The sequence below is a fragment of the Ananas comosus genome, linkage group 7, assembly GCF_001540865.1.
Source record: "Ananas comosus cultivar F153 linkage group 7, ASM154086v1, whole genome shotgun sequence".
In the NCBI taxonomy this organism is placed as follows: Eukaryota; Viridiplantae; Streptophyta; class Magnoliopsida; order Poales; family Bromeliaceae; genus Ananas; species Ananas comosus.
The window spans coordinates 10,431,988-10,455,067 of record NC_033627.1 but is presented as its reverse complement, the minus strand read 5'-3'; the positions used below and the strand labels follow the sequence as shown (position 1 = coordinate 10,455,067).

Genomic DNA, 23,080 nt, shown 5'->3' with positions numbered 1-23,080 from the left:
TATATATATATATATATAGAGAGAGAGAGAGAGAGAAATAGAACCTCCAAATTGACGATCGGCTCCGTTGAACATGATCTATACGTTTAGAAATCAAATTTCAAATCTTTTCAACACATTTGCCTAATGATCAAAGGGTTGCAAAATTTGTAATTTTAATGGTAGATAACAGGCGTTTTCTCGTTTAACGGCGTAAAGATATCCAAATCAATTTAATTTTTGTTAGAAAATTCTTTAAACTATTTAAAACAAGATCTATACTCTTGATCTTGATTACAAGACTCCTATCATCATTTTTTAAAAAGTATTCATTTTCAGCCATTTATTTTTCTATTCACTTGATGGATAAAAGAACAATATCGAAAGTGCGTGAAATTTAATTTCTAGGTAGTTTAAATGGTTTAGATCATATTTAACGGAGCCGATCGTCAATTTGAAAACTCTATCATCGAAAATAAATCGGTAGTAAAACGGCTCGTTTACTACCGATAGAATTCTAGCTCAACTCATATATATATATATATACATATACATATACATATACATATAGAGAGAGAGAGAGAAGGAAAAGAAGAGTAACAATTGGAATTCTCCCAGCGTTAAACCTCTTAAATACATCCTTCTAATTAGTGAAGATGGGAAACCCCTGAGGATTCGTGCCTGCAGAGTGGGCGCCTACTGAGCGCGCAACATCCGCACAAGTTCGTGGACTTCCGTTCTAAAAGGACATTAATAAAAACAATATAACAATAATAAATAAAAATAAATTAAATTAATAATAATAATAATAATAATAATAATAATAATAATAATAATAATAATAATAATAATAAAGGAGTTTGAATTTTGTCTCCAACACATATAATAATGTAGAAAAAAAATACGGAACTGACAGAGAAAATCTATGAATAGCAAGCATGAAAGAAGCTAAAAGTAGGCCTTAATGATGATCAAATTTATCGGTTCTCATCTAAAACCTGAAATATCTTTTCCATATCTTTTTTTTTTTCCTTTTTACTCTGTTTCGGAGTAGCAGCCAAATAGGTTTAGGGACCTAGCAGCCAGTGGCAGAGAGAAATTATCTTTTCCATATCTGGCCTATTTTTTTGGCTCTATTCCGGAGTAGGGGCCAAATAGGTCTAGGGAGCTAGCAGTAAGCAACAAAGAAAACTAAGGTAAGGTAGGCTTAGAAGCCTAGTAGCAGTTAGGGGCCATCATGGTGGTGCATCCTATCGCAACCGTCTAATCAGTGACCAAGGGAGTGAAATCGGGAATGGAAGAGGTGCGAAAAGAGTAGGTAGAGAAGAATAGTGAGGTGAAGGCAGAGGGAGGACTCACTTGTAGACACCATAGCTTGGGGTAGACCTCATCATGGACCCTCCAATCGGTGTTGATGTGAGCAAATCTGAAGAGAGAGGGGAAAAGAAAGAGAATGAGCGACGTGGAGGAAGGAAGAGAGAAGACAGATGAAAAAGAGGGAGAGAGAAAGGGAAAAGATTAAGGTAAGAGTAAGCCCACTTGTGACCTACTTGGCCTACGAAGCTAGGTCATCATAGATTGATGGCACCGCGACCATCGTGGATGGTTTACCTGGAGGAACGAAGCGAGAAATCAGAGGAGAGAGAGAAGGGATGAGAGAGATAGAGAGAGGGAATGGAGAGAATCGGAAGAGGTAAGAGAGAGAGGGCCAGCCGTAGGAAAGGGAGGAGAGAGTAGAGAAAAATAGGGAAAGAGAGAGGGGGCCCACCTGGAAGAGGAGGAGAAAGAGTGGGAGAGAGAGGGATCCAACTAGAATAGTGAAGGAGAAGAGAGAAAAAAGAAGAAGAAGAGGGATTTGGAGGGTCGCATAACATCGGGAGTTCTCCACGTGGAATGGGCAAAGGTAGGGATTCCACATGTTTTAAAGATAGTGTCAAATTATATAGTGTAAGATCCTTCAATACGCCACAGGTATTAAAATCTAACTGTTAATTAGTAAAATATTTGATTAAATTTTATATAAAGTAACCAGTTGAACAGATTACCGACTTAGATAAGTTAACACGACATATTGGAAACAAATTAGTAGTACATACAAAATTGTTTAGTGCTTTATAAATTTTAAACTTTTTATGTAAATTTGTTATTTACTGAATTAGATAATTGATAATCTGTTAAGTATTCAACTCGAAAAAGTATTAAATTTAAATTTTATCTTTGAATTTGGTATTGTATTATACAATTTTGGATTTGAAATTTAAATTCAACTTCTAGATTCGAATCTAAATTATAATTTTAATCTTAAAACCAAATTTTAATTTTTTGTTTAAATTGGAAATTTGAATTTGAAGTGAAAGTTTAATTTTAAATTTGTATTTTATATTTAATAAAATTAAATTTGATCCAAATTTTAGTTTTGTTGTTTACTTGTTTCTAAATTAAATTCACAGTTTGGATATAGTTAGAATTCTAATTATTCTTGCCGGCACTTGAAAAATCCGTAATACTCTTTTTTTTTTTTGAGAAATACATAATACTCTTAGTCTGATCAGACCAACTATGGGTGTTATGGACCAAAACACCAAGCAAAGGCCAAATTAAAAAACTCCCTCCAGATGGGTACTTGCACACTTATTTATAAAAGTAAATGACCAGAATTTATATGGAATAAAGCATGACTCTTAAATTCTTCAATTTGGGGGTGCAAGCTTTCATAAAATTATTTGGGGTGTAATCATCTTCTCATGATATTTACACTATGAGGGTTGTGATTGAAGAAAATTATTAAATTAGGGAATTGTGCAATATTGTCAGCGTAGAAGCAGTGAATCAAAAATGGTGAATGATTTACTATTTTTATCATTATTCTCAAAGAGAAAAGTAGAGAGTCGTACCAAAATCAAAGAATGCATCAAACGTATTTACTATTTTCTTTTTGTCTGATATACACCATCCCAACTTAGCATTTATATGATGTTGTTGTGGCATAAAAGAATGATTACTATTAATATTAAAATAAGAAGAGACCAAATTTTAGGGGGTAAATTGCATTATTATTCCCTGAACTTTTGGCGAAGTTTTATTTTACCCCTCGAACTTCTAAAATGGATATCAACCCCCTAAAGTCTAATATTTCGTTCATGTTACCTCTTCTGTCAGTTTTTCGTCAAGCTCCGTTAACCGGAAACTAACGGAAGAAGTAAAACGAATAAAATATTAGAGTTTAGGGTGTTAGATGTCTATTTTAGAAGTCTGGGGGTTAAGTGAAGCTCGTCAAAAGTTCAGGGGGTAACAATACAATTTACCCAAATTTTCACTATAAATTATTTTTATATTTTTATATTAAAAATTTCTAATTGGCTGAAATGAAGTACAAAAATTTTATTTAAATATATTTTATAGAACAATGCTTTTAAAGATAAAAAGGACAAACGAGTATTACAGAAAATTAACTGAGAATTAAAATCTCTATATCCGAGTGAGGACACCTATTGTAAATCAACTATATTAGCGAGTACACCAGGATAGTAGAGTGTTCGAGTATCTTAGGTAGTTAGCATCGCTCTTTTTTTATCTTTAAGCCACTCTAATTCATTTCTTTCACTTTTATTTATTACAATAAAATTAATGTAGGATAAATCATGGTATGATTTATTTTGGGATTAAAAATATATATAAATTCAAAATCAAGTATGATCACTAACTTGAGGATTAGTAGTCAATCCATAAGTAACATATTATAATAAAATAATTTATAGTCAAAAGTCCCTTACGGAGTAAATTGCACTGTTACTTTCTGAACTTTTGGCGAGTTTCACTTAACCCCTCAAACTCCTAAAATAGACATCTAACACCATAAACTCTAATATTTTATTCGTTTTACCCCTTCCGTCAGTTTCCGATTAACGGAGCTTGATGGAAAACTGACGGAAGGGGTAATATGAACGAAATATTAGAGTTTAGGGGGTTAGATGTCCATTTTAGGAGTTCGAGGGGTAAAGTGAAACTTCGCCAAAAGTTCAGGGGGTAACAGTGCAATTTACCCAAATTTTAGGATTGTACTAAGATTTTTTTTTACTAATAGGCTTAACAAATAATGTAATTGTAAAAATAGCCCTTAAAAGAATTTGTTTATAAAATTAGTCTTACACGGAGAATGATTCACCATTTTTTAAATGCAGTAAATTGTTTATCGCTTTCTCAAAATGTTAAAATTATTTTTAATATTTAATGCTATACATCTTTCGAAATTCGGATGCAAAAAATAGTGTAATTTTAGTAAAAATAATGAATAATTTATTATTTTTGGAAAATGATAAATCATTCACCACTTGACCTAATTTACAAATAAAAATTTTGAAAGTCTATTATTATAAAATAAAAAAGAGTTAATTTCCTAAAGGTCCCTACAAACATAGTGAATTGTAAATTTATCCCTACAAATTTCAACTTTTATATATTGTCTTTACAAAAATCATGATATTTTCAAATATGTACTTGTCGTTAGGACCCGTTAGAAAAAAATTGTTAACCATAGTTAGTTAATGAGGTGAATTAATCTTTTTACCCATCTTTAGTTAATAGTTGGGATTTTTGGAGGGGCGTATTTGTGATGGTAAAAAGGTAATTTCACTTATAAAATAAACAGTATTTTAACGATAAAAAATAAGAAGGATATATTTAAAAATATTATGACTTTTGCAAGAAGAATATATAAAAATTTAATTGTATAGAAATTTATTTTATAATTCATTATATTCGTAAGAATCTGTATGAAATTAAGGCATAAAAAAAGAAATAATTGCCTATATACCCCTCATACGTTTGAAAATATCCGATTTACCTCTTTTTTTTTTTTTTCTTTCCAAAATATCCCTCATATGTTCCACCGTTGTCGCAAAATACCCCACAGTTATTTCTTGTTAAATTAACTTGGGTTAAACGTGAGTTAAACATTTACCACAGTTAAAAAAAATTAAAATACCAATTTTGTCCTTAACTTAAAGGCAAATAAGAAATGTTGGTGACGGTAGAGGGGTATATACGAAAAGATCAAAAATGAAAATACTTTTTGTGTCCCTGACTTTAAGGCAAATAAGAAAGTCATCAGTGATGATGGAAGGATATATTTGAAAGTGCAAAATAGTAATTTTACAGAGATAACAGAGTTTATTAACAGATTTTAATTCTAAGAATATATTAAAAATAGGTTGGATGTAGAAAGAGTATTTTTAATATTAGCCTTCTAAAAAAAGATAAATTTAAAAGTCGAGAACTTTTCAAGAGTATATAAGCAATTACCCAAAAAAAAAAAAAAAAATGATAGGGTATTGTGCTGGAAGTTACTTTATGCACCCGGTGCGGGGCAATAATTTCTCCTCCGGAAGCACCAGGCCTGCAGAGCGGAGAGCGGAGACGAGAATTCTCAATTCTATCGACTTTTTGTCTCTGCCTTCCGCCGCCCTCTCCTTGTACCTCTCACGCTCTCCCCACTCTCTGCCGCCCCACCTCTCTCTCTCTCTCTTTCTCTCTCACCAACCTCTTCGAACTTGCCGCTTTCGCTGGTAAATCCATTATTATGTTATTCTCTATTATGCTCTATTCGATCTTTTATTATTATTATTATTATTATTTTTAAATATATTTATTGTGATTCTGGGTTGTTCTGTAACGTGATGGAATCTCATTCTCCAGGGCGCACCAGGTGGTCCGATTGCTCCTCTAGATCTCTCCCTCGATCGCGCGCGCCTCTCCCACCTCCCCCCGCCGCTGCCGCGCTGCCGCAATCTTGGAGACAACCAGGCAGGCATCTTCTTCATTTCATCACTTTTTAATAAAATCTGTTGACATTATTATCATATTAAATTTGATAAACAATCCTAAGTTTATTCCGCTAATATCACTTCATTCAAGTACAAACACAAGCTTACCGGTGTCAATCCAAAGAAAAGAAAAAAAATAATAAATTAGGGGGCTATTTAGAATGGCTTGTAGTCATTGCATCTAGCATAAAAGGGGAAGAATTAGAGTGGTCATTGCATCTTACAAATGTGGCTAACAACTCAGATCCTTCTAAATTCCTACTTCCTAGCCCGAGCATCAAAAATAAAAATGTTGTTTTAGAAGGGGAGTGGTCATATTCGTGCTTACGCCGGATCAAAAGGAACATCTGGAGTCGCTGTTATTGCTGGGATCTAGAACATGGAAGGGCCATATATCGCTAACAAAGTAGTATAAGGGATAAGTTGTACGCGGTTTTTTCCTAACTTCTTGTAGTACCCTGCTATTATGAATATATATTTTGTGCTCTCCTTCTGACTTGAATAGCTTGTCAGTGAATAATGATTAACGCATTCTTCTCTAACGTAAATTTTTATATGTATGCTCTACTGTACTGATGGAATTGACCGCAAGTGAAGTGGATCATCGCTTTTTTCAGGACTTAGATGCATTGTACTTGATTGTTGCAAAAGCTTCAATGGCTCCACCATCAACGGAAAAACAACTTTCGGTTTATCTTTACATCCCCAATATTATAGGTGAGCTTACTTCTGATTTGTTGATCTCTCATGGTTTCCCTGTTCTGCTACATTAAGATGCCGTGCTTGTCGTGTATTGGTCCATCGGTTGTTCCAAAAGCAGTTGCGGCGGTTGCCATGAGAAAACATGTCATTGGTGCTACGCGACATGGAAAGTCGGTCATAAACATCCTTCTATGGCACTGACATGGAAAGTCGGCGCCTGGTGGCAAGGTGGCTGCTTTTGTGACTGGTTCAAAGCAGCTGAAAGCAATGAATAGACTTCTTTCATTTTTCTTTCTTTGGCTTCAACATTCACTAGCAAAGTCATATTATTTGCTTACATCGGCTAATCATAATTTCAGCCAATATTAGTTTTTTCTCGTGACTCTCGTCTTATGATAATTTCCTATGTTTTTGATCCATTTGATGTCGGTTATCAATTGTTTGCTTTGATTGTTCTTAGTTTTTTGGGCATGCCATCTATAGAAATGTTCGTCTTTTTTTGTTTTTCGATTGTCCAGTATTGATGATTTGTTTACTTTTTTTTTTTAATTCTTGCTTTCATTAGATAATTCTTAAAAGGTGTAAGATTCTTAAGTTTGGAATGAAATATTCAATATTAGTACCTTCATAGTAAAATATTGACTAGTTAGTTATATACATAATTTTGATGAATAAACTAGCAGCACGAATCTGAAAACCGTGGGTTTGTGGTTCCCATTATGGTGGCCACCATTCGCTAACCACTATGAATCCTCGCAACCGCTTTACGCCTGCCACGTACTTTAAGAAACATTGGCTCTATCCATCAAAAGGAAGAGGAAAAAGTCAATCTTGTGTGGTTTACCGTTGAACAGTGATTTTAAGCGTAACATTTTTTGACCAACTACTCCTTTTTACAAATCATTAGTTGGAAGTTTATTGTCAGGTTATGTTTAGCATTGATTATGAGGAATTGGATTTTTGGCTTTTGGGCTATAACAGTAACATCGAAGTGCCAATGCCTTTGCCCTGTTATGCCAAGAAGAAAGGGATGGTGGTTGAAGCATTAAGATATTGTTCGTATCTTGTTTAAGTGCAAAGTGACAAAAGAGGTCATTTGTTATACATATTTTGTTACAGTCTATTAGTTAAATCTTTGTCAATCTCATGCGTGTTTAGAGTTTTTCATATGCTTACCTTAGAGTTTATTAGGGGTTGTAGTTGGGTTTTATTAGAATTGATTGGATTAGAGTTTTAATAGATGGAAAATTCACTTGAGACTTTGTTGGGTCAAAATATTTGAGTCGATATTGTGCTTTACAGATTCAATTTATACAATTCTGTTATATTTTACATTATTCAACTTAGATCCGATTGGATTCTCTCTAGTTTTCTTGTGACTCTATAAAAATGCTATAACACTATTGAATCATAATATGATTATATTCAATTGGTTTTTTGTTCTCTTACAGAGAGTTCAGCACAGTGTTAATGTGTGTTATGTCTACTGAACATGTATGGAGGATTCATAATTTTATAGTGATGCTAAGAAACCTTGTTTCTTTAGAGATGCTGGTTGTTACCAACTCTTCTATTTTCTATGCTTTTTGTTGGTATTGTTCTTCTTCTCCTTTTTCTTTTTTCCCTTATCTTATTTCTTCAATTATTGTCCTTTATTATGCATTTATCCTTATTTCTATCTTGAACCTTTTTTTAGTTCTTTTGATGGGATTTGATGTTTTGGTGAGGTTTTTTCTTTTTACTTCTTCATATTTCATTGAATTGGTGGGCAATAATTCTTCTCTTTCTTTCTTTCAGTTGCACACGTGCGATTCCTTTTTTCCGTTCTTTGTTTGATTCTTATGTTAATTTTCTTTTTGGACTTTTTGAGGACATTTATGCATGTGATTTGCTTTTTCATGGTTATTTTCCTTTTGTATGGTTGTTTTGGAATCTTTTTTATGTAGAACATTAATTAAACTAGGCTAGTTAGGAATGTTTTATTTTTATTAAATATGCACGTCACCTTCTTGAGGCGCATGCCTCGTGGTGTGCCTTGCACCTAGGCTCCAGAAGGCCTTTGTGCCTTGTTGTCCTCGCGCTTTTTAAAACATTGTACGGTAGTAATGTCAGGTTTGAAATAAAGAAGACTTGTTGTTTTACAAGTTTTAAATTTTCTCGTAACCAACCCTTGGAAACATATATAAACTATTCAAGTAATCAAGCTGCAGCAGCCATACCGACTTTCTGTGCCACTTGCATTTATTAATTTGATTTTTAAAAATTATTTGTTATTTGCAGGATATCTTAGAATCATCATTAATTTCGTTGCTTTCGCTCTTTGCTATTCCAATAAGGCACTCTTTGCGATCCTTTACATCTTCAGGCAAGTGTCAAGCAATTGTTGTCATTGTGTAGTTTCTGATTATGCTGCACATGGTTTATCTTGACATTTCTTTGATGTTTCAGCTTTTTCTGTGATGGGTTAGATGGCTGGTTCGCACGCAAGTTCAATCAAGGTAAACTGTTGTTGCTTCTACTTTCCTCATCGTACCTCAACTTATTTTGCTCGTCTTGTTTCTTCTTTCATTTGTCAACTTCATAGTTGCAAATCAGAGTTTCTGTAAGTAGCCGTACGTCTCCAATGAAAATGCAAAAGATTAGGATATTTTTTTTTTTAGAGGATTGGGACCTAAATCCTTCTCAAAATCAATCTTACAGTATTTGGTTCGATGACCGGAGTTGTTAGAAATATTTATTAGTATTTGAAGATGCTAGAAACCAAATTTCATTAAATTTCAATATATTTTACCCACCCATCAAGCCGTCTCAAATTTGACTATTTTTGTGGTTGATTGGATAGATTTGCTAGTTTAATGGTTAAATATGATTTAAACTAGTTGAGTATTTGTAGGAAGATACTTTTTGATGTCTTGATCAAGAATGGAAACTTTGATTTCCAATAGAGATCTTCTATGCTATGTTTTTAAGCCTGTTCAATTTGCACTGTTTATTTTTCTCTATGCTCGATGCATATGTAAAAAGCATCAAATTTCGTGATTTTTGGTTTCTAGTAAGTTTATATACTATAGATCATTTTCAAAAGCACTAATCGTAGGTTTGATCACATTAACATTGAATTTGAGAAGGAAGGATTTACTCTCAAGTCCTCTCAAAAGGATCTTACCCTTATGTTTATGTATTGTGATTTTGAGATGGAATGTTGGCTGATGAGCATAATTGAATGTAATCAATTAAGAGTGTACAAATTAATATGAGATACATCTTCAAATTATATTGAGGGAACCATGAGATGAGACTTTAATCGTGAGATAAGATTTATTATATTCTGTTTTGTAATTTTTTGTCTTCTTTTATAATGATTCTGGATAGTATACGTGATAAAACTACTGCAAAGTACGTAGTCAAGAAATGATAACATACTTGATAACAATGATCGCACTATATTGTGATTTCTTATTAGTTTGCCAAGTAAGGCAGATTTGACATTTTAGGGTTCTTTCAACAAAATTGTGAATTGATTGTCTAAATTATTAGCAAGGATTTAACTGCCGTGGCACGGGAGCCTGCCGATTAAGGGCTGGCACAGTATGATACGGGCACGATATTGTGCCGACATGTGTGCATGACGGTGTGCCGATGGGCTTTGGCATAGCCTTATTTTGTTTTCTTGTTCTAATAAGGTCTCGTAATGTTGTTTTGAGGTTTTTTTTGACAGTAATCATGATTCTTGGCTCTATTTTTGATTTCTTCTAATCTACTAGTAGTGGTAGATTGCACACTAGTTAATACAGAAGTAGGCTCTACATGTGAAGTAAATTGCGAGGTCTCTCCATGCAATTTTAATGAAAGATTATACAATGTTTCAAAATGCGTTATGTGGTATTCATGCGGTTGTCCACTGCATAGTGCATATACGGTATGCAGGTGCATATGCGGTCCAGTTACCAAAATATTAAAAAGTACTTATAGGCATTAAAAATATACATAAATGCTTCCTAACAAAGCTAAATAACTAAAGTAACAATTCATTGACTAAACTTGTATGAAAAAAACCATATGTATATGCAAGGATTGAAGTGCCGCCTGTGCCGTACAGCACGGGGGCGTGCCGTACCGTGCCCCCAAGAAGGGGGCACGGTATAGGGGGGTCTCGGACCCCCTCTCTGTCTCGCGGCACGCACCTGCGTGCCGTTCGAGACAAAGCGACACGCAGGTGCGTGCCACCAAATTTTTTTTTTTTCCTTTTTGGCTTTTTTTTTTTTGGTTTTTTCTCTTTTTTTTTGTTCTCTGGGATACCCCCCCCCCCTTGGGCCATCTATATTGTAATTTTTTTCACTTTGTCAACTTCGTTTTTGCTTTTTGGCGGATACCTTTTTTATAATTTCTTATTTATCAATATAGGAGCAAATTTTTAATTGACATAGGCGATCCATACCGCCGGGGGCTTTTCCCCCCGTACCCAGCCCGAGGCCGCAGCCCACCACTGACATCCATTTTTTTTTTTCACAAAAAATTTTGTCAAAATTTTTCGCATCGCGAAACTTTCGATGAATCAAAGGAACAAAAATCAATTTCCTAAACAAATTTTGATCAGATATTTAAAAAGAATAAAAGAGTAAAAAATATAGATGTAATATTGGGAATATATGAATTTCTCACAATATCAACAATACTTATATCAACATTGTCAAATAAATCTTGTATCTGCAGATAACAATATGTCATATGATCAAGCGCAACGATCTATGTAGAATTAAGTAGTCATCTCTATGTAAAGATGTAAATTTAAATAATTATTATACTTGTGAATTTTATTATTATATTTTAATTTCATTCTACATCAGGTATAGCTGTACTTTGCTTACAAAAAGTTTTCATGCATGTTAATTGATGAGTATAGTAAGGTATATATAGTAAATATTCATAATTATTTTGTTTAAATCTTTCAAAATAATATTATAAGAGTTTATTGGAACCAAAAAAACTAAAATAGGTCCGTGCGAAAGCGTGCCAGTAGGAGGTCATGCGTATCTATCGGCACGCAAGGGTGCCACGTGTCAGCATGTAAGCGTGCCTGTGCCGTACTGTGCCAGGGACATAACGGCACGCCCCCGTGCCACAGCACTTTAAACCTTGTGTATATGTATAATTATTAACCAAACAATTCCATTCAACATTGTGTTTCAATTCCACCTTTAAAAAAAAAATAAAAAAACACTGCTGCATATGCGGTGGCATATGAACCATATATGTGGTCTGACCGCATATTGTACTGTATATTACATATGAGGTGCAGTTGATGGTCCGAACTACATATGCGGCTGCATAGATTGCTTTTCGGAACAATGAGATTATGATGTCTATGCCAAGTAAATCTAGATATCGGTAGTTGAAATTTTAAAATATACAAAATTAAATATTAGGAAAACTATTCATCTTTGAAATTTTTGTGGAAAATTGCAAAATTATCCAGGTTAATTTGAATAATTGAAAACAGATTTATGTTAGTATAAATAAATATCAGATAAAAGTTTTTTATCATAATATTGCATGAAGTAAGAAATGTTGATAGATGAGAGAAACTTTGTTAAAATAAATTTACTTATAGTCTTGAAAAACTCACCTAATCTATACATACCAAATTAAATAAAATATATATTATAATATATTTAATATGAAATCAAAATTATTTTATGTTTATGTTAATATAATCCTGCGTAATAATGGATTAGCAAGTTTACATTATGTGATATTATATTTTAATATATTCATAAATGTAAACCGATTAGATTAGATTAAACTGGGTAGATTAGATTCTTTGTTAGATTAGATTAGGTATTTCTAATTAGGTTATATAAATGAGGTTAGATTAATTTAGGTAATCTAGAATTACCTAAATTGAATTTAATCAGATAAATTCTAATTTATCTAATACTAAATTTAAATTATTTGATATTCATAGTAATAGATAATTATAGGTTTGATTAGGGTAATTCTAAATTAGATCAGATTAGGCAATTGGAATTCAAGCTTATGTGAATTATTCTCTGACTACAACCTCATGCAGGTGATTGGTAGAGCGAAAAAAGTAATCATGAAGGACAATTGTAATTTAGGGTTACCATCCACTTCGTGTGCTGCCAAGCCATGTTAAAAGAAAGAATAGGAAGACGGTTATATGACAACACTGACAAATTTATAGTACTCCTTAAGGCTAAAAACCAAACCATTTTTATAGCCACGAAAGGCTGCATATGTAGAAAGGCCAAAGGCATTCTTTTAGTTGTACATAAAATGGCAAGTTCGCAGTGTTGCATCTATAATAGGGGCAGGTTTGATGACCTCAGCAGCAGACAGGAAGTCATCCTTCAATGAATGAGATTTAGGATCTCATGGTTACTCCTCTAGAGTCTACCTATTAGAACCTTTAGAAACATCCAGCTGATAAACTAAACAGCAAACCATGGAAAAAAAAAATGTCATGTCTTCATTATATGTCTCCGTGACTCTTTGATAAGACTTTCCTGGGAGAACCCAATGAGATGTGGCCTCTAGGGAAGTGCCCAAGTACATAATAAGGAGAATGATCATTAAATGCAAGTCATTGCAAAGGCTTCACATTTTTTTATCTACCTCTCTAAATTGTCACAGAAATTTTAGTTTGATTTGGAAAACTAGTAGGAATAATGTGAACAGAATGAGGCAGGACAGATTATCCTGGAATTTAGGCATATGATATTTTGGGTTAATGACTGCTGAGGGGTCTTAAGATGGAGAAAAGAGCTAGAGGTGAAGAATTTGGAGCTTCTTACACTACCAATCTGCTATGCCAATCTTTGACTTCTGGTTGAACTAGTGAGTTTCTGCATATGATGAACCCACTAAGATATTCTGCATATGTGTATTTCTGATCAAGTTCTATAAGAAACATGATTGAAAATTTTTTCTGTTACACCTGATCCTGCATTTTGGAGTAAAAGATAAATCCTGCTTCTTCAACACATTTACTTCTACGCAAAGCAAGCACCTTAACTAATATCTAACAGTAGGATAAGGAGTGAAAGATGAACATTGTATATCAACCAACATTATTGACCTGCTTCTTCATTACCTTCGTCTCTATGCAAACCATACATTTGAAATCATTTCCTGTTTATTCTATCTAAATCTTGAGCTGTTTTATCTATATTTCCACCTAATGGAGGAGGATGTCTATTTTATTACTTTGATATTTTTCCTGATTTAAATTATAATCTAACCATAGAGACAGCTGGATGAATTCGTTAGTTTCTGAGTCAATTCTTTATGCTCTGTTGATCTGACTAGGAATGAGAACAATTGTGTTTGTCCTCCCTTATGCCAGTTTCAATGGAGATGTTATTGATAGAAAACAAAGGTCGCAAATGTGTATGTTTACTATATGGTGCTTCAATTGTCACATCGTTGATATTTTTCTTTTCTCTCTTTTACTGCGAGAATTGGAAATGTCTGATATGAAGTAATTGACTTAGTTGAACATGCATTTAAAAGGTAAGGTATATAAATTGATATATCCTATTTGATGATACAGTGTCAACCTTTGGAGCTGTTTTGGACATGGTAACTGACAGGTGCTCTTCAATTGACAGTTTCAACTGAAATTTTAAAAAATGCCAATAGTTTCTTCAGCCTAAATTGAAATTCACATTAATCATATGCTTTTTCCAGCCTGTGCATTCATTCATCTTGTTTTATTTTGTGCTTACATTCTTCAGGGTCAGTACAGCTTGTTTATTGGCTGTTCTCTCACAGCTATACAGGTATTATATCTTAAACAATTTTTAGATCACTTCCATTCTCTGTCTCAATAAAGTTGCATAATGTTCCTGCTTTTAAAATGTTGCAGACCAGGATTGATTTTCTTGGCATTGCTTGGATTAGATATTGTAAGCCATTGGTTTCAGATGTATAGGTAAAATTTATTTACCTTTTGTTGTTTCGATTATTATGTAAACAGTTCAGCTTACTTTCTTTGATTTAGATTCTTAAAAGTGATTTATTAACTTACATTATGGGGAATTCGTTCTTTGTCAGTTATACGCATATGAAAGTAATTTAGGGATGTTAATATGGTCATAAACTTCTTAAACTAACAGTACACAGTGGATCCTAGAACTTGGATTGAATTGCCTTTTATGTACAGTTCTTTTATTCTCTTTATTGAATTCTAAAACAGCTTGCAAGGAAATCTTATTACCCATTCCTTGGGATGATAAGTTGAATTAGATAAAAGAAAAATTACGGGGAAAAGGTTGACATATTGATTCCTCTGCTACCATGTTATCATGTAACAAATCTTTTTTCTTTCTTTCTTTATTTCTTTCATTCGTTGTTTCTTTCTTTTTTTTTTGGTGTTGAAATTGGAAGTAGTGAGTGAATTTATCATGCTGTGATCTTGTCTTTTAGTTCCTGAATGTAGACCAACTAGGAGTACTTCTGATTGGTTTCAACAATTGTTCACTTTTCTGTGTATTAATTATTAGGCTAGACACGTAAAAGATGTCAAGGTGGCAATAAGGGATCACTTCACTATTTTGCGGTTAATTACTTTGGACATTTCTTACAACCTTCTTAAACCACACCCTTCAAATTGAATATATTGTGATCAGCTTTTCTTTTTTTTTTGGGTTGAATTAGCAGAGAACTGCTGGAGGATTGAATTTTCTGCTGCAGATTTCCCTTCACAACAAGAGGCAAATTTAGAGAGGAGAGATTCTAGAGAGAGATTCTAGAGAGAGAGAGAGAGAGAGAGAGAGAGAGAAAGAGAGAGAGAGAGAGAGGAAATTAGAAGAATGAAAGTTGGAGAATAAGTGCCAATACCTAATGAGGAATTTCTGCATAAATCATTAACTTAAAACTTTGAATCCCTGCTTTAGAGAGATGTTAGCTGTAGCAATGAAGTTAATGAAATTATCTATTGTGCTGCCATGTGTATTTAGACTTTGTCGTATTGATAAGGTGCTATCCTTTTGAACCACAATGCTTTGCATGAAGTAATTTAGTAATTTACTTTATCTATGGCTTGAGTCTCATGGTATCTAATTTCGTCTATTTGTAGGGAAGGAAAATTTAAGTATCTATCTCTCTCTCTCTCTCTCTCTCTCTCTCTCTCTCTCTATATATATATATATATATATATATATAGAGTCCGGCTACTATACTCTTATGAGTACGATCGCCCTCGTACTCATAAGTTGTTTTTGATGATAGAGCTTCCGAATCGATAATCCACACCGTTAAACGTTATCTAGAGCATTTAAAACGTCTAGAAATCAATTTTATAATTTTTCGACATCATTACCTTACGATCAAAAGGTCACAAAATTGACAAATTTTAACGGCCGGTATGGGATATTTGCTAGTTTAACGGTGTAAAAGAATCGAAATCAGTTGCATCAAAAATTCTATTCACTACATAGATAAAGATCAATAACTCTGATCTTAAATTGAAGGATCCGATCATCCATTTTTAAGACGTCGTTCGATTTTGACCGTTCATTTTATACCCGCTTGATGAACTTTATTATGATTTCGAAAAATTACGAAATTTATTTTCTAGAAGTTTCAAATACTCTAGATCATATTTAATGGAGTGGATCGTCGATTCGGAAGCTCCATCATTGAAAACAACTTATGAGTACGAAATGCTCTATACTTATAAGAGTATAGTAGCCCTAGCCTATATATATATATATATATATATATATATATATATATATAACCCAGCTACTATCCTTTTAGGAGGACGGAGGCCTTCGTCCTCCTAAGTCGTTTTAGATTATAGGGATCCCGAATCGATGATCGGAATCATTAAAGTTGAACTAGAGTATTTAAAGTGTCTAGAAACTAAATTTCATAAATTTTAAAAATTATTTACGTAGAATGGAAGTTGGAGAATAAGTGTCAATATCTAATGAGGAATTTCTGCATAAATCGTTTACTTAAAACTTTGAAATCCCTGCTTCAGAGAGATGTTAGCTGTAGCAATGAAGTAAATGAAATTATCTATTGTGCTGCTATGTGTATTTAGATTTTGTCGTATTGATAAGGTGCTGTCCTTCTGAACCACAATGCTTTGCATGAAGTAATTTACTTTATCTATAGCTAGAGTCTCACGGTATCTAATTTCGTCTATTTGTAGGGGAGGAAATTTAAGTATCTATCTATTTGTCTATATATATATATATATATGAGTGCGGCTAGGATGCTTATGGAAGCACGGAGGGCTCCGTGCTTCCACTTTGTTTTCGATGTTCGGACTTTCGAATCGACGATCGGCTCCGTTAGACTTGATCTAGAGTATTTGAAGTATCTAGAAAATAAATTTTGCGATTTTTCGATATCATTTGCCTAGTGATCGAAGTGGCTCAAAATCAACGGCTGAAAATAAAAATTTTACAAAATATGATGATATGATATTAAAATTTTAGATCAAAGTTATTAATCTTGTTTTATATGGTATAAAAAATTTTCTATCAAAATTTCATGTGATTTGAATATTTCTACACCGTTAAACTTGCAACCAGCTCACCACGGCCATTAAAATTATTGATTTTGAGCCCCTTCGATCACTAGGCAAATGATATCGAAAAATCACAAAATTTATTTTCTAGGTACTTCAAATACTCTAGATCAACTCTAACGGAGCCGATCGTCGATTCGAAAGTTCGAATATCGAAAACAACTTGGAAGCACAGAGGGCTCCGTGCTTCCATAAGCATACCAGCCCACTCTATATATATATAGAATCCAGCTACTATTCTTTTAGGAAGACGAAGGCCTTCGTCCTCCTAAGTCGTTTTAGATGATAGGGATCCCGATTCGTCCTCCTAAGTCGTTTTAGATGATAGGGATCCCGAATCGATGATCGGAACCGTTAAATTTGATCTAGAGTATTTAAAGTATCTAAAAACTAAATTTCATAAATTTTAAAAATTATTTACGTAGTGATCGAAGGATCACAAAATCGACAGTTTTTGATGGCCTATATGAGCCGTTTACTTGTTTAATGACGTAGAACAATCCAAACAGCCTGAATTTTTGATAGAAAATTTTTTATACTATTTAGATAATGTTTGATAACTCCAATCATGAATTGAAAAAGTCTAACATCTATTTTCACAAGGTTATTTGTTTTTGACCGCTCATTTTGCGACTCTTCAATGAACTTGATAATGAATTTTAAAATATATGAAAATTTAGTTTCTAGACATTATAAATGCTCTACATCAATTTTAATGGTTCCGATCATCGATTCGGGATCCCTATCATCTAAAATGACTTAGGAGGACGAAGACCTCCGTCCTCCTAAAAGGATAGTAGCTGGACTCTCTCTCTCTCTCTCTCTATATATATATATATATATGAATATAATTCTAATTTGGTAAATCATTCTTTTATGTCTTTTCATTTACATATCCTGTAATTTTTATTTTCTCTTTTCCTCAGAGATCAGATTCAACTATCTTGAATCACATCTCAGTAGTTGGTATTATTCTTTTTTATTTCTCTATCAAATAATTGCTCAATTCAAAAACTCATGCATCGCTTTGGTTGTCTTTTGGGCTAGCGCTTCCATATCTGTGTAGTCCATTCAGCAAAAGAAAAAGAGCAAGACACGAAATGCTTTTTTCTCCATTTTTATCCCTTTTTCATATTTATGTAGATATATTTCCATGAACATCCATCAATAATTGCGTATTTAAACTGATGCCTTTAATAATAGATTGTATGAACATATGACCCTCCATATGTCCGACTCGGATTGAGTCGGACATCTGTTTACTTGGCCAGAGAAAGAACCTTGGATAACCTTAAATAAGTACTTGAAGAGACAAATTGCCTCATTTGCATTAATACTCTACAAACAAGTGACAGTTGGGAGCCATAACTTTTGTCACCATATAAAGAGTATTGGTGCAAACATATATAGGATTTCAATAGCCGATTCACAATTTATGCTTCTATCAGTCTATGATGTAAAGTTGGATTTAGGGTCTTTGAAGTTATAGTTTTGTATATTGTCATGTATTTGCTTGTTGTATGTAATTTCTGATGATCCTATGCAATTTTGCTATAGTTCTTTCCTATCAGGCAAGACTAGTCACAAGGATGTGAAGGACAAGAGCAATTGGCTTTTGAAGGCATATTATGGACATCGACAGTTTATGGCCTTCTGCTGTGTGGCTTCTGAGGTAATTAGTTGTAGAGAATACCTCTAAAAATGAATCATTTGTCATGGACTTCTTTTTTAAGTTAGTATGTTAATGTCATATTACAGGTTCTTTACATTATCCTTTATTTCCTTGCTGATGAGCAATCAACGAGCGTGCTTGATGTAAACCCTAATTTCCTGTCTTGCCTTCTTTTTTTCCTCTTTTATTTGTGATGTAGAGGTCTTAGTACCTTTTATTCATTTAACAGGTTTCTTTTAATACTTTGAGACGAGGCTCAGTACTTTCTTTGCTGTTCCTGTTGACTCTGATTGGATGGGCACTAAAGCAAGTGATCAACATTATACAGGTAATGAACTATGTATATTTAAAATTTTTATTGAGCCTAAAGTAACATCTCTATTCAGTTCAAGATGGCGATTCTTGGTTACTTGTTTTATTTGTTCTTATTTAGTATTGAAATCCTAATTCCTAATAACTTCTCAATTCGCGTATCCCATGGAGTTATTATTTTTCTGTTGGATGATGTGCTGCGTCAAATGATAAGCTTTGATTACAATCATCTGGGAATTGATAACTTCCATAGTTGCATTGTGTAATCTGCACCTTAACTTCAGCCGCCTTGCTTGTAATTTGACTGTTAAATGACAGTCCAATGGAATTTCAAAAACCTATCAGAAGTTAGCCTTTAATGTGCATTTTTTTGGCAACTTGTGTTGGAACAAATAACTTCCATGAATTTATGATTTTTATTTTTGTTCCGGAAAATGATTTCTAATGTATCAACAACAAAGTGCTAGGATTGCACTCAAATGAAGCACCAGTGGGTGAAGTTCTTCTCTGTCAAAGGTTGTTTCTTTTGTTCAGACCTTTTCCACATATAAATTTGAACTCGCACGTATGGGGGCCAATGTTCCAGAATGTGGTGGCCGAATATGCAGTTCGGGCCATCAATCACACTGCATATGTAATATGCGGTGCGATATGCAGTCTGAGCGAATATGTGGCCCATATGCAGCTGCGTATGCGGCAAGTGACTAGGCATACTGCTGCATATGTGACATTTTCTTTTTAAGGTGGGATTGAAATGCAGTTGACTAGAATCATTTTGGTTGATGATTATACATTTACATATAATTATTTTCATACAAGGTTTGGTTAATGATTTTGCATATACTGTAATTATCTTCATATAAATATATAACCTAACTATCTCTCTGCTTATTTTACTTGCTTGGGTATTTTGATTTTGTAACTAAACTAATATGAAGTGTGAATGACCAAGCAAAATGCAAGGAACTAGAGTACTAGACAAACAGGAACTATAACATTACATGGAATAATAGCATCGTATCCCATATCATCTTGTCCTTGTAGGGAGAACGATTTATAGATCTTCCTGGGGTTCTCCAAAAGTGCTTTTCATTCTCTTATGAAACGATTTGTTATTTTGTGAGGTATCACATAAACTGCTTTGTAGAAATGTGAAATTCGCCACCAGCATGCAGTGCTGTGAAAATTTTTGGGTAAACTACAGAACTTCCCTGCGCATTGCTGAAGTTAAAACCTGCAGCTTTACCCATGGATAGAAGCAGTGGATCAGTGGATGTATTAGCTTGTAAATTGAAGTCAACCAGAAAAATATGGTGATTAGGGGAGTGTAAGTTGGTTTTCATTTCAAAATAACCTATATCCCTGTGAATGGAAAGCCACATGCTTTTCCCGAGAGAAAAGATCTAGGTAATAGTAGTTTCATTCTTTTCCTTTGCTCGATCATCTTTTTTTTTTTTTTTTTTTTTTTTTTTTTTTTTTTCTTTTTCTTCTTTTTCTTTGGTTGAGGAGAGCCCGTAGGTCTGCTCAATCGTCTTTAATAGTCTACTTATAATTTAACATTATCATTATGGGCTGTACTCTAGTTATCCATAAATAACAACATAACTTTAGCCATGCGGAAGCGTGGGCTTCACGATGATCAACTATCTAGTAATTTTGTCATGCTATACTTGGGTCCTCAGAAAAGCATCATATTATACATACACACTTATTTTAAATTTCAGATTGTTAGTTCTATGCCATCTTATTTATCTGGGCTTGTTTTGCAAATAGCCTCTTGAAAAATTTTATTTGCGCAAATAGCCCCGTGTAAAAATCATTTGCAAAAATGGCCGTGGCCCTGCCACGCCAGCGCCACGTCAGCGCCACGCGGGCAGGGCCTGGGCCAGGTGTTTAAGTTGAACACGGTGATTGGTTCACCGTGTCTAAACACGATGAACCAATCACCGTGTTCATTGTATTACTCACACCCCGTCGGGGGTGTTAGTATTACATTAGACACGGTGATTCGTTCACCGTGTCTAAACACGGTGAANCACAGAGTTCGGGGAGGGGGGGGTTGTGTTCAAAGAGAACACGGTGAATGGTTCACCGTGTCTAAACGCGGTGAACCAATCACCGTGTTCAGACACGGTGAACCAATCACCGTGTTATATGCATTACCCCACACCCGCGTGAGGGTGTGTAATACATTAGACACGGTGAATGGTTCACCGTGTCTAAACGCAGTGAACAGTTCACCATGTCTAAACGCGGTGAACGAATCACTGTGTTTAATGTAATGCTAACACCCCCGACGGGGTGTGAGTAATACATGAATACGGTGATTGGTTCACCGTGTCTAAACACGATGAACCAATCACCGTGTTCATTGTATGTGAACCAATCACCGTGTTCATTGTATTACTCACACCCCGTCGGGGGTGTTAGTATTACATTAGACACGGTGATTCGTTCACCGTGTCTAAACACGGTGAACTGTTCACCGCGTTTAGACACGGTGAACCATTCACCGTGTCCTTTACTTCCATATTTGGCCAAATACGGCCTGGCTAGTTGTATTGGACACGGACTTAGCTATTTTCGGGGTGTGCTCAATACATTTGTATTGGACACGGTGAACCATTCACTGTGTCCAATACATTTATATAAAATTTTCATAAAATTTTCGGGGGTGGCGGCGTCGGAGGCGGTGTCGGCTAGAGAGAGCGAGAGAGAGAGCAAGAGGAAGAGGAAGAGAGCGAGAGAAAAAGAGATCGAGAGAGAGAGAGAGAGATCGAGACACACAGAGTTCGGGGGGAGGGGGTTGTGTTCAAAGAGAACACGGTGAATGGTTCACCGTGTCTAAACGCGGTGAACCAATCACCGTGTTCAGACACGGTGAACCAATCACCGTGTTATATGCATTACCCCACACCCGCGTGAGGGTGTGTAATACATTAGACACGGTGAATGGTTCACCGTGTCTAAACGCAGTGAACAGTTCACCATGTCTAAACGCGGTGAACGAATCACTGTGTTTAATGTAATGCTAACACCCCCGACGGGGTGTGAGTAATACATGAATACGGTGATTGGTTCACCGTGTTTAGACACGGTGAACCAATCACCGTGTTCAACTTAAACACCTGGCCCAGGCCCTGCCCACGTGGTGCTGACGTGGCGCTGGCGTGGCAGGGCTAGGGCCATTTTTGCAAATAATTTTTACACGGGGCTATTTGCGCAAATAAAATTTTTCAGAGGGCTATTTGCAAAAAAAGCCCTATTTATCTTTTTCTTCTTACGTCAATTTTAAAAGAAAACCGTGTGAGTGTCCTTACTGATTTACTAATTGCTGACTATGAATGATTCATTGCAGCTATGGCATCTTCTATTGCCTTCTGCTATTTAATTCTTGCCTGTACTTTTCGCTACTTATTATTGCTGGAACTTCTCAAATTTGCTCTTTTCTTTTTTTGGTGGTTGCAGATGAAATCAGCTGCAGATTCTTGTGTATTTTATGATACGAAAAGAAGCAAGTGAAGGCAATCTCGAGTATTCATGTACATTTGGTTTTTTGGCTGAACAAATATTTGGAAGTGCTTCGAAAAAGAATCTTGTGTCTGTCTCCGGTATTTTCGAATGTTGAAGGAACAGTAACTCCAGATATTTGCAAGATGTGCACACATGCTTGTGTCGAACTGTCGACGTCTTCTTTCCTGTCCAAAATTGTAGCTCAGTGATTTGAGGTTGTGATCAAGGTAGTGCCGAATATTTGAACACTGAGAGATATGGGACTATGGTCTGTCTCTTTCAGATACACTAAAACTGATGTAATATGTGAGTGCTAATTTCCCACGGGACGGCAATACAATGTGATGTTGGAATTGCCTTGTCAGAAATTTTTTTTCCAAGATTTAACTAAAAAGTTTGGAGATCCCATTCCTTTTCTGAGCTGACTTTTTGAGAGTAAAGAACATCATTGTTTCTAAAGTTTTAAGTATAAATTGTGTGCGATTATCTTGTGGGGTCGTGCACAAATATCTTGTA

At 34.6% G+C, this 23,080-nt stretch overlaps 1 protein-coding gene and 1 long non-coding RNA gene across 2 annotated transcripts; one reads left to right on the top strand and one right to left on the bottom strand.

Moving 5' to 3' along the window:
- LOC109712395 lies at positions 630–1,679 on the bottom strand. Its single transcript, XR_002216841.1, has 3 exons — positions 1,530–1,679; positions 1,339–1,405; positions 630–718 (listed from the first exon to the last, which is right to left on the bottom strand). It is a non-coding gene; the product is annotated as an uncharacterized LOC109712395 (long non-coding RNA).
- LOC109713060 (CDP-diacylglycerol--inositol 3-phosphatidyltransferase 1-like) lies at positions 5,356–23,080 on the top strand. Its single transcript, XM_020237014.1, has 12 exons — positions 5,356–5,543; positions 5,674–5,781; positions 6,419–6,518; positions 8,784–8,868; positions 8,952–9,001; positions 14,077–14,116; positions 14,261–14,305; positions 14,392–14,457; positions 18,625–18,739; positions 18,826–18,882; positions 18,969–19,067; positions 22,520–23,080. Exons 3-12 carry the CDS (start codon positions 6,458–6,460, stop codon positions 22,571–22,573), a joined length of 672 nt encoding a protein of 223 aa, XP_020092603.1. The 5' UTR covers positions 5,356–5,543; positions 5,674–5,781; positions 6,419–6,457; the 3' UTR covers positions 22,574–23,080.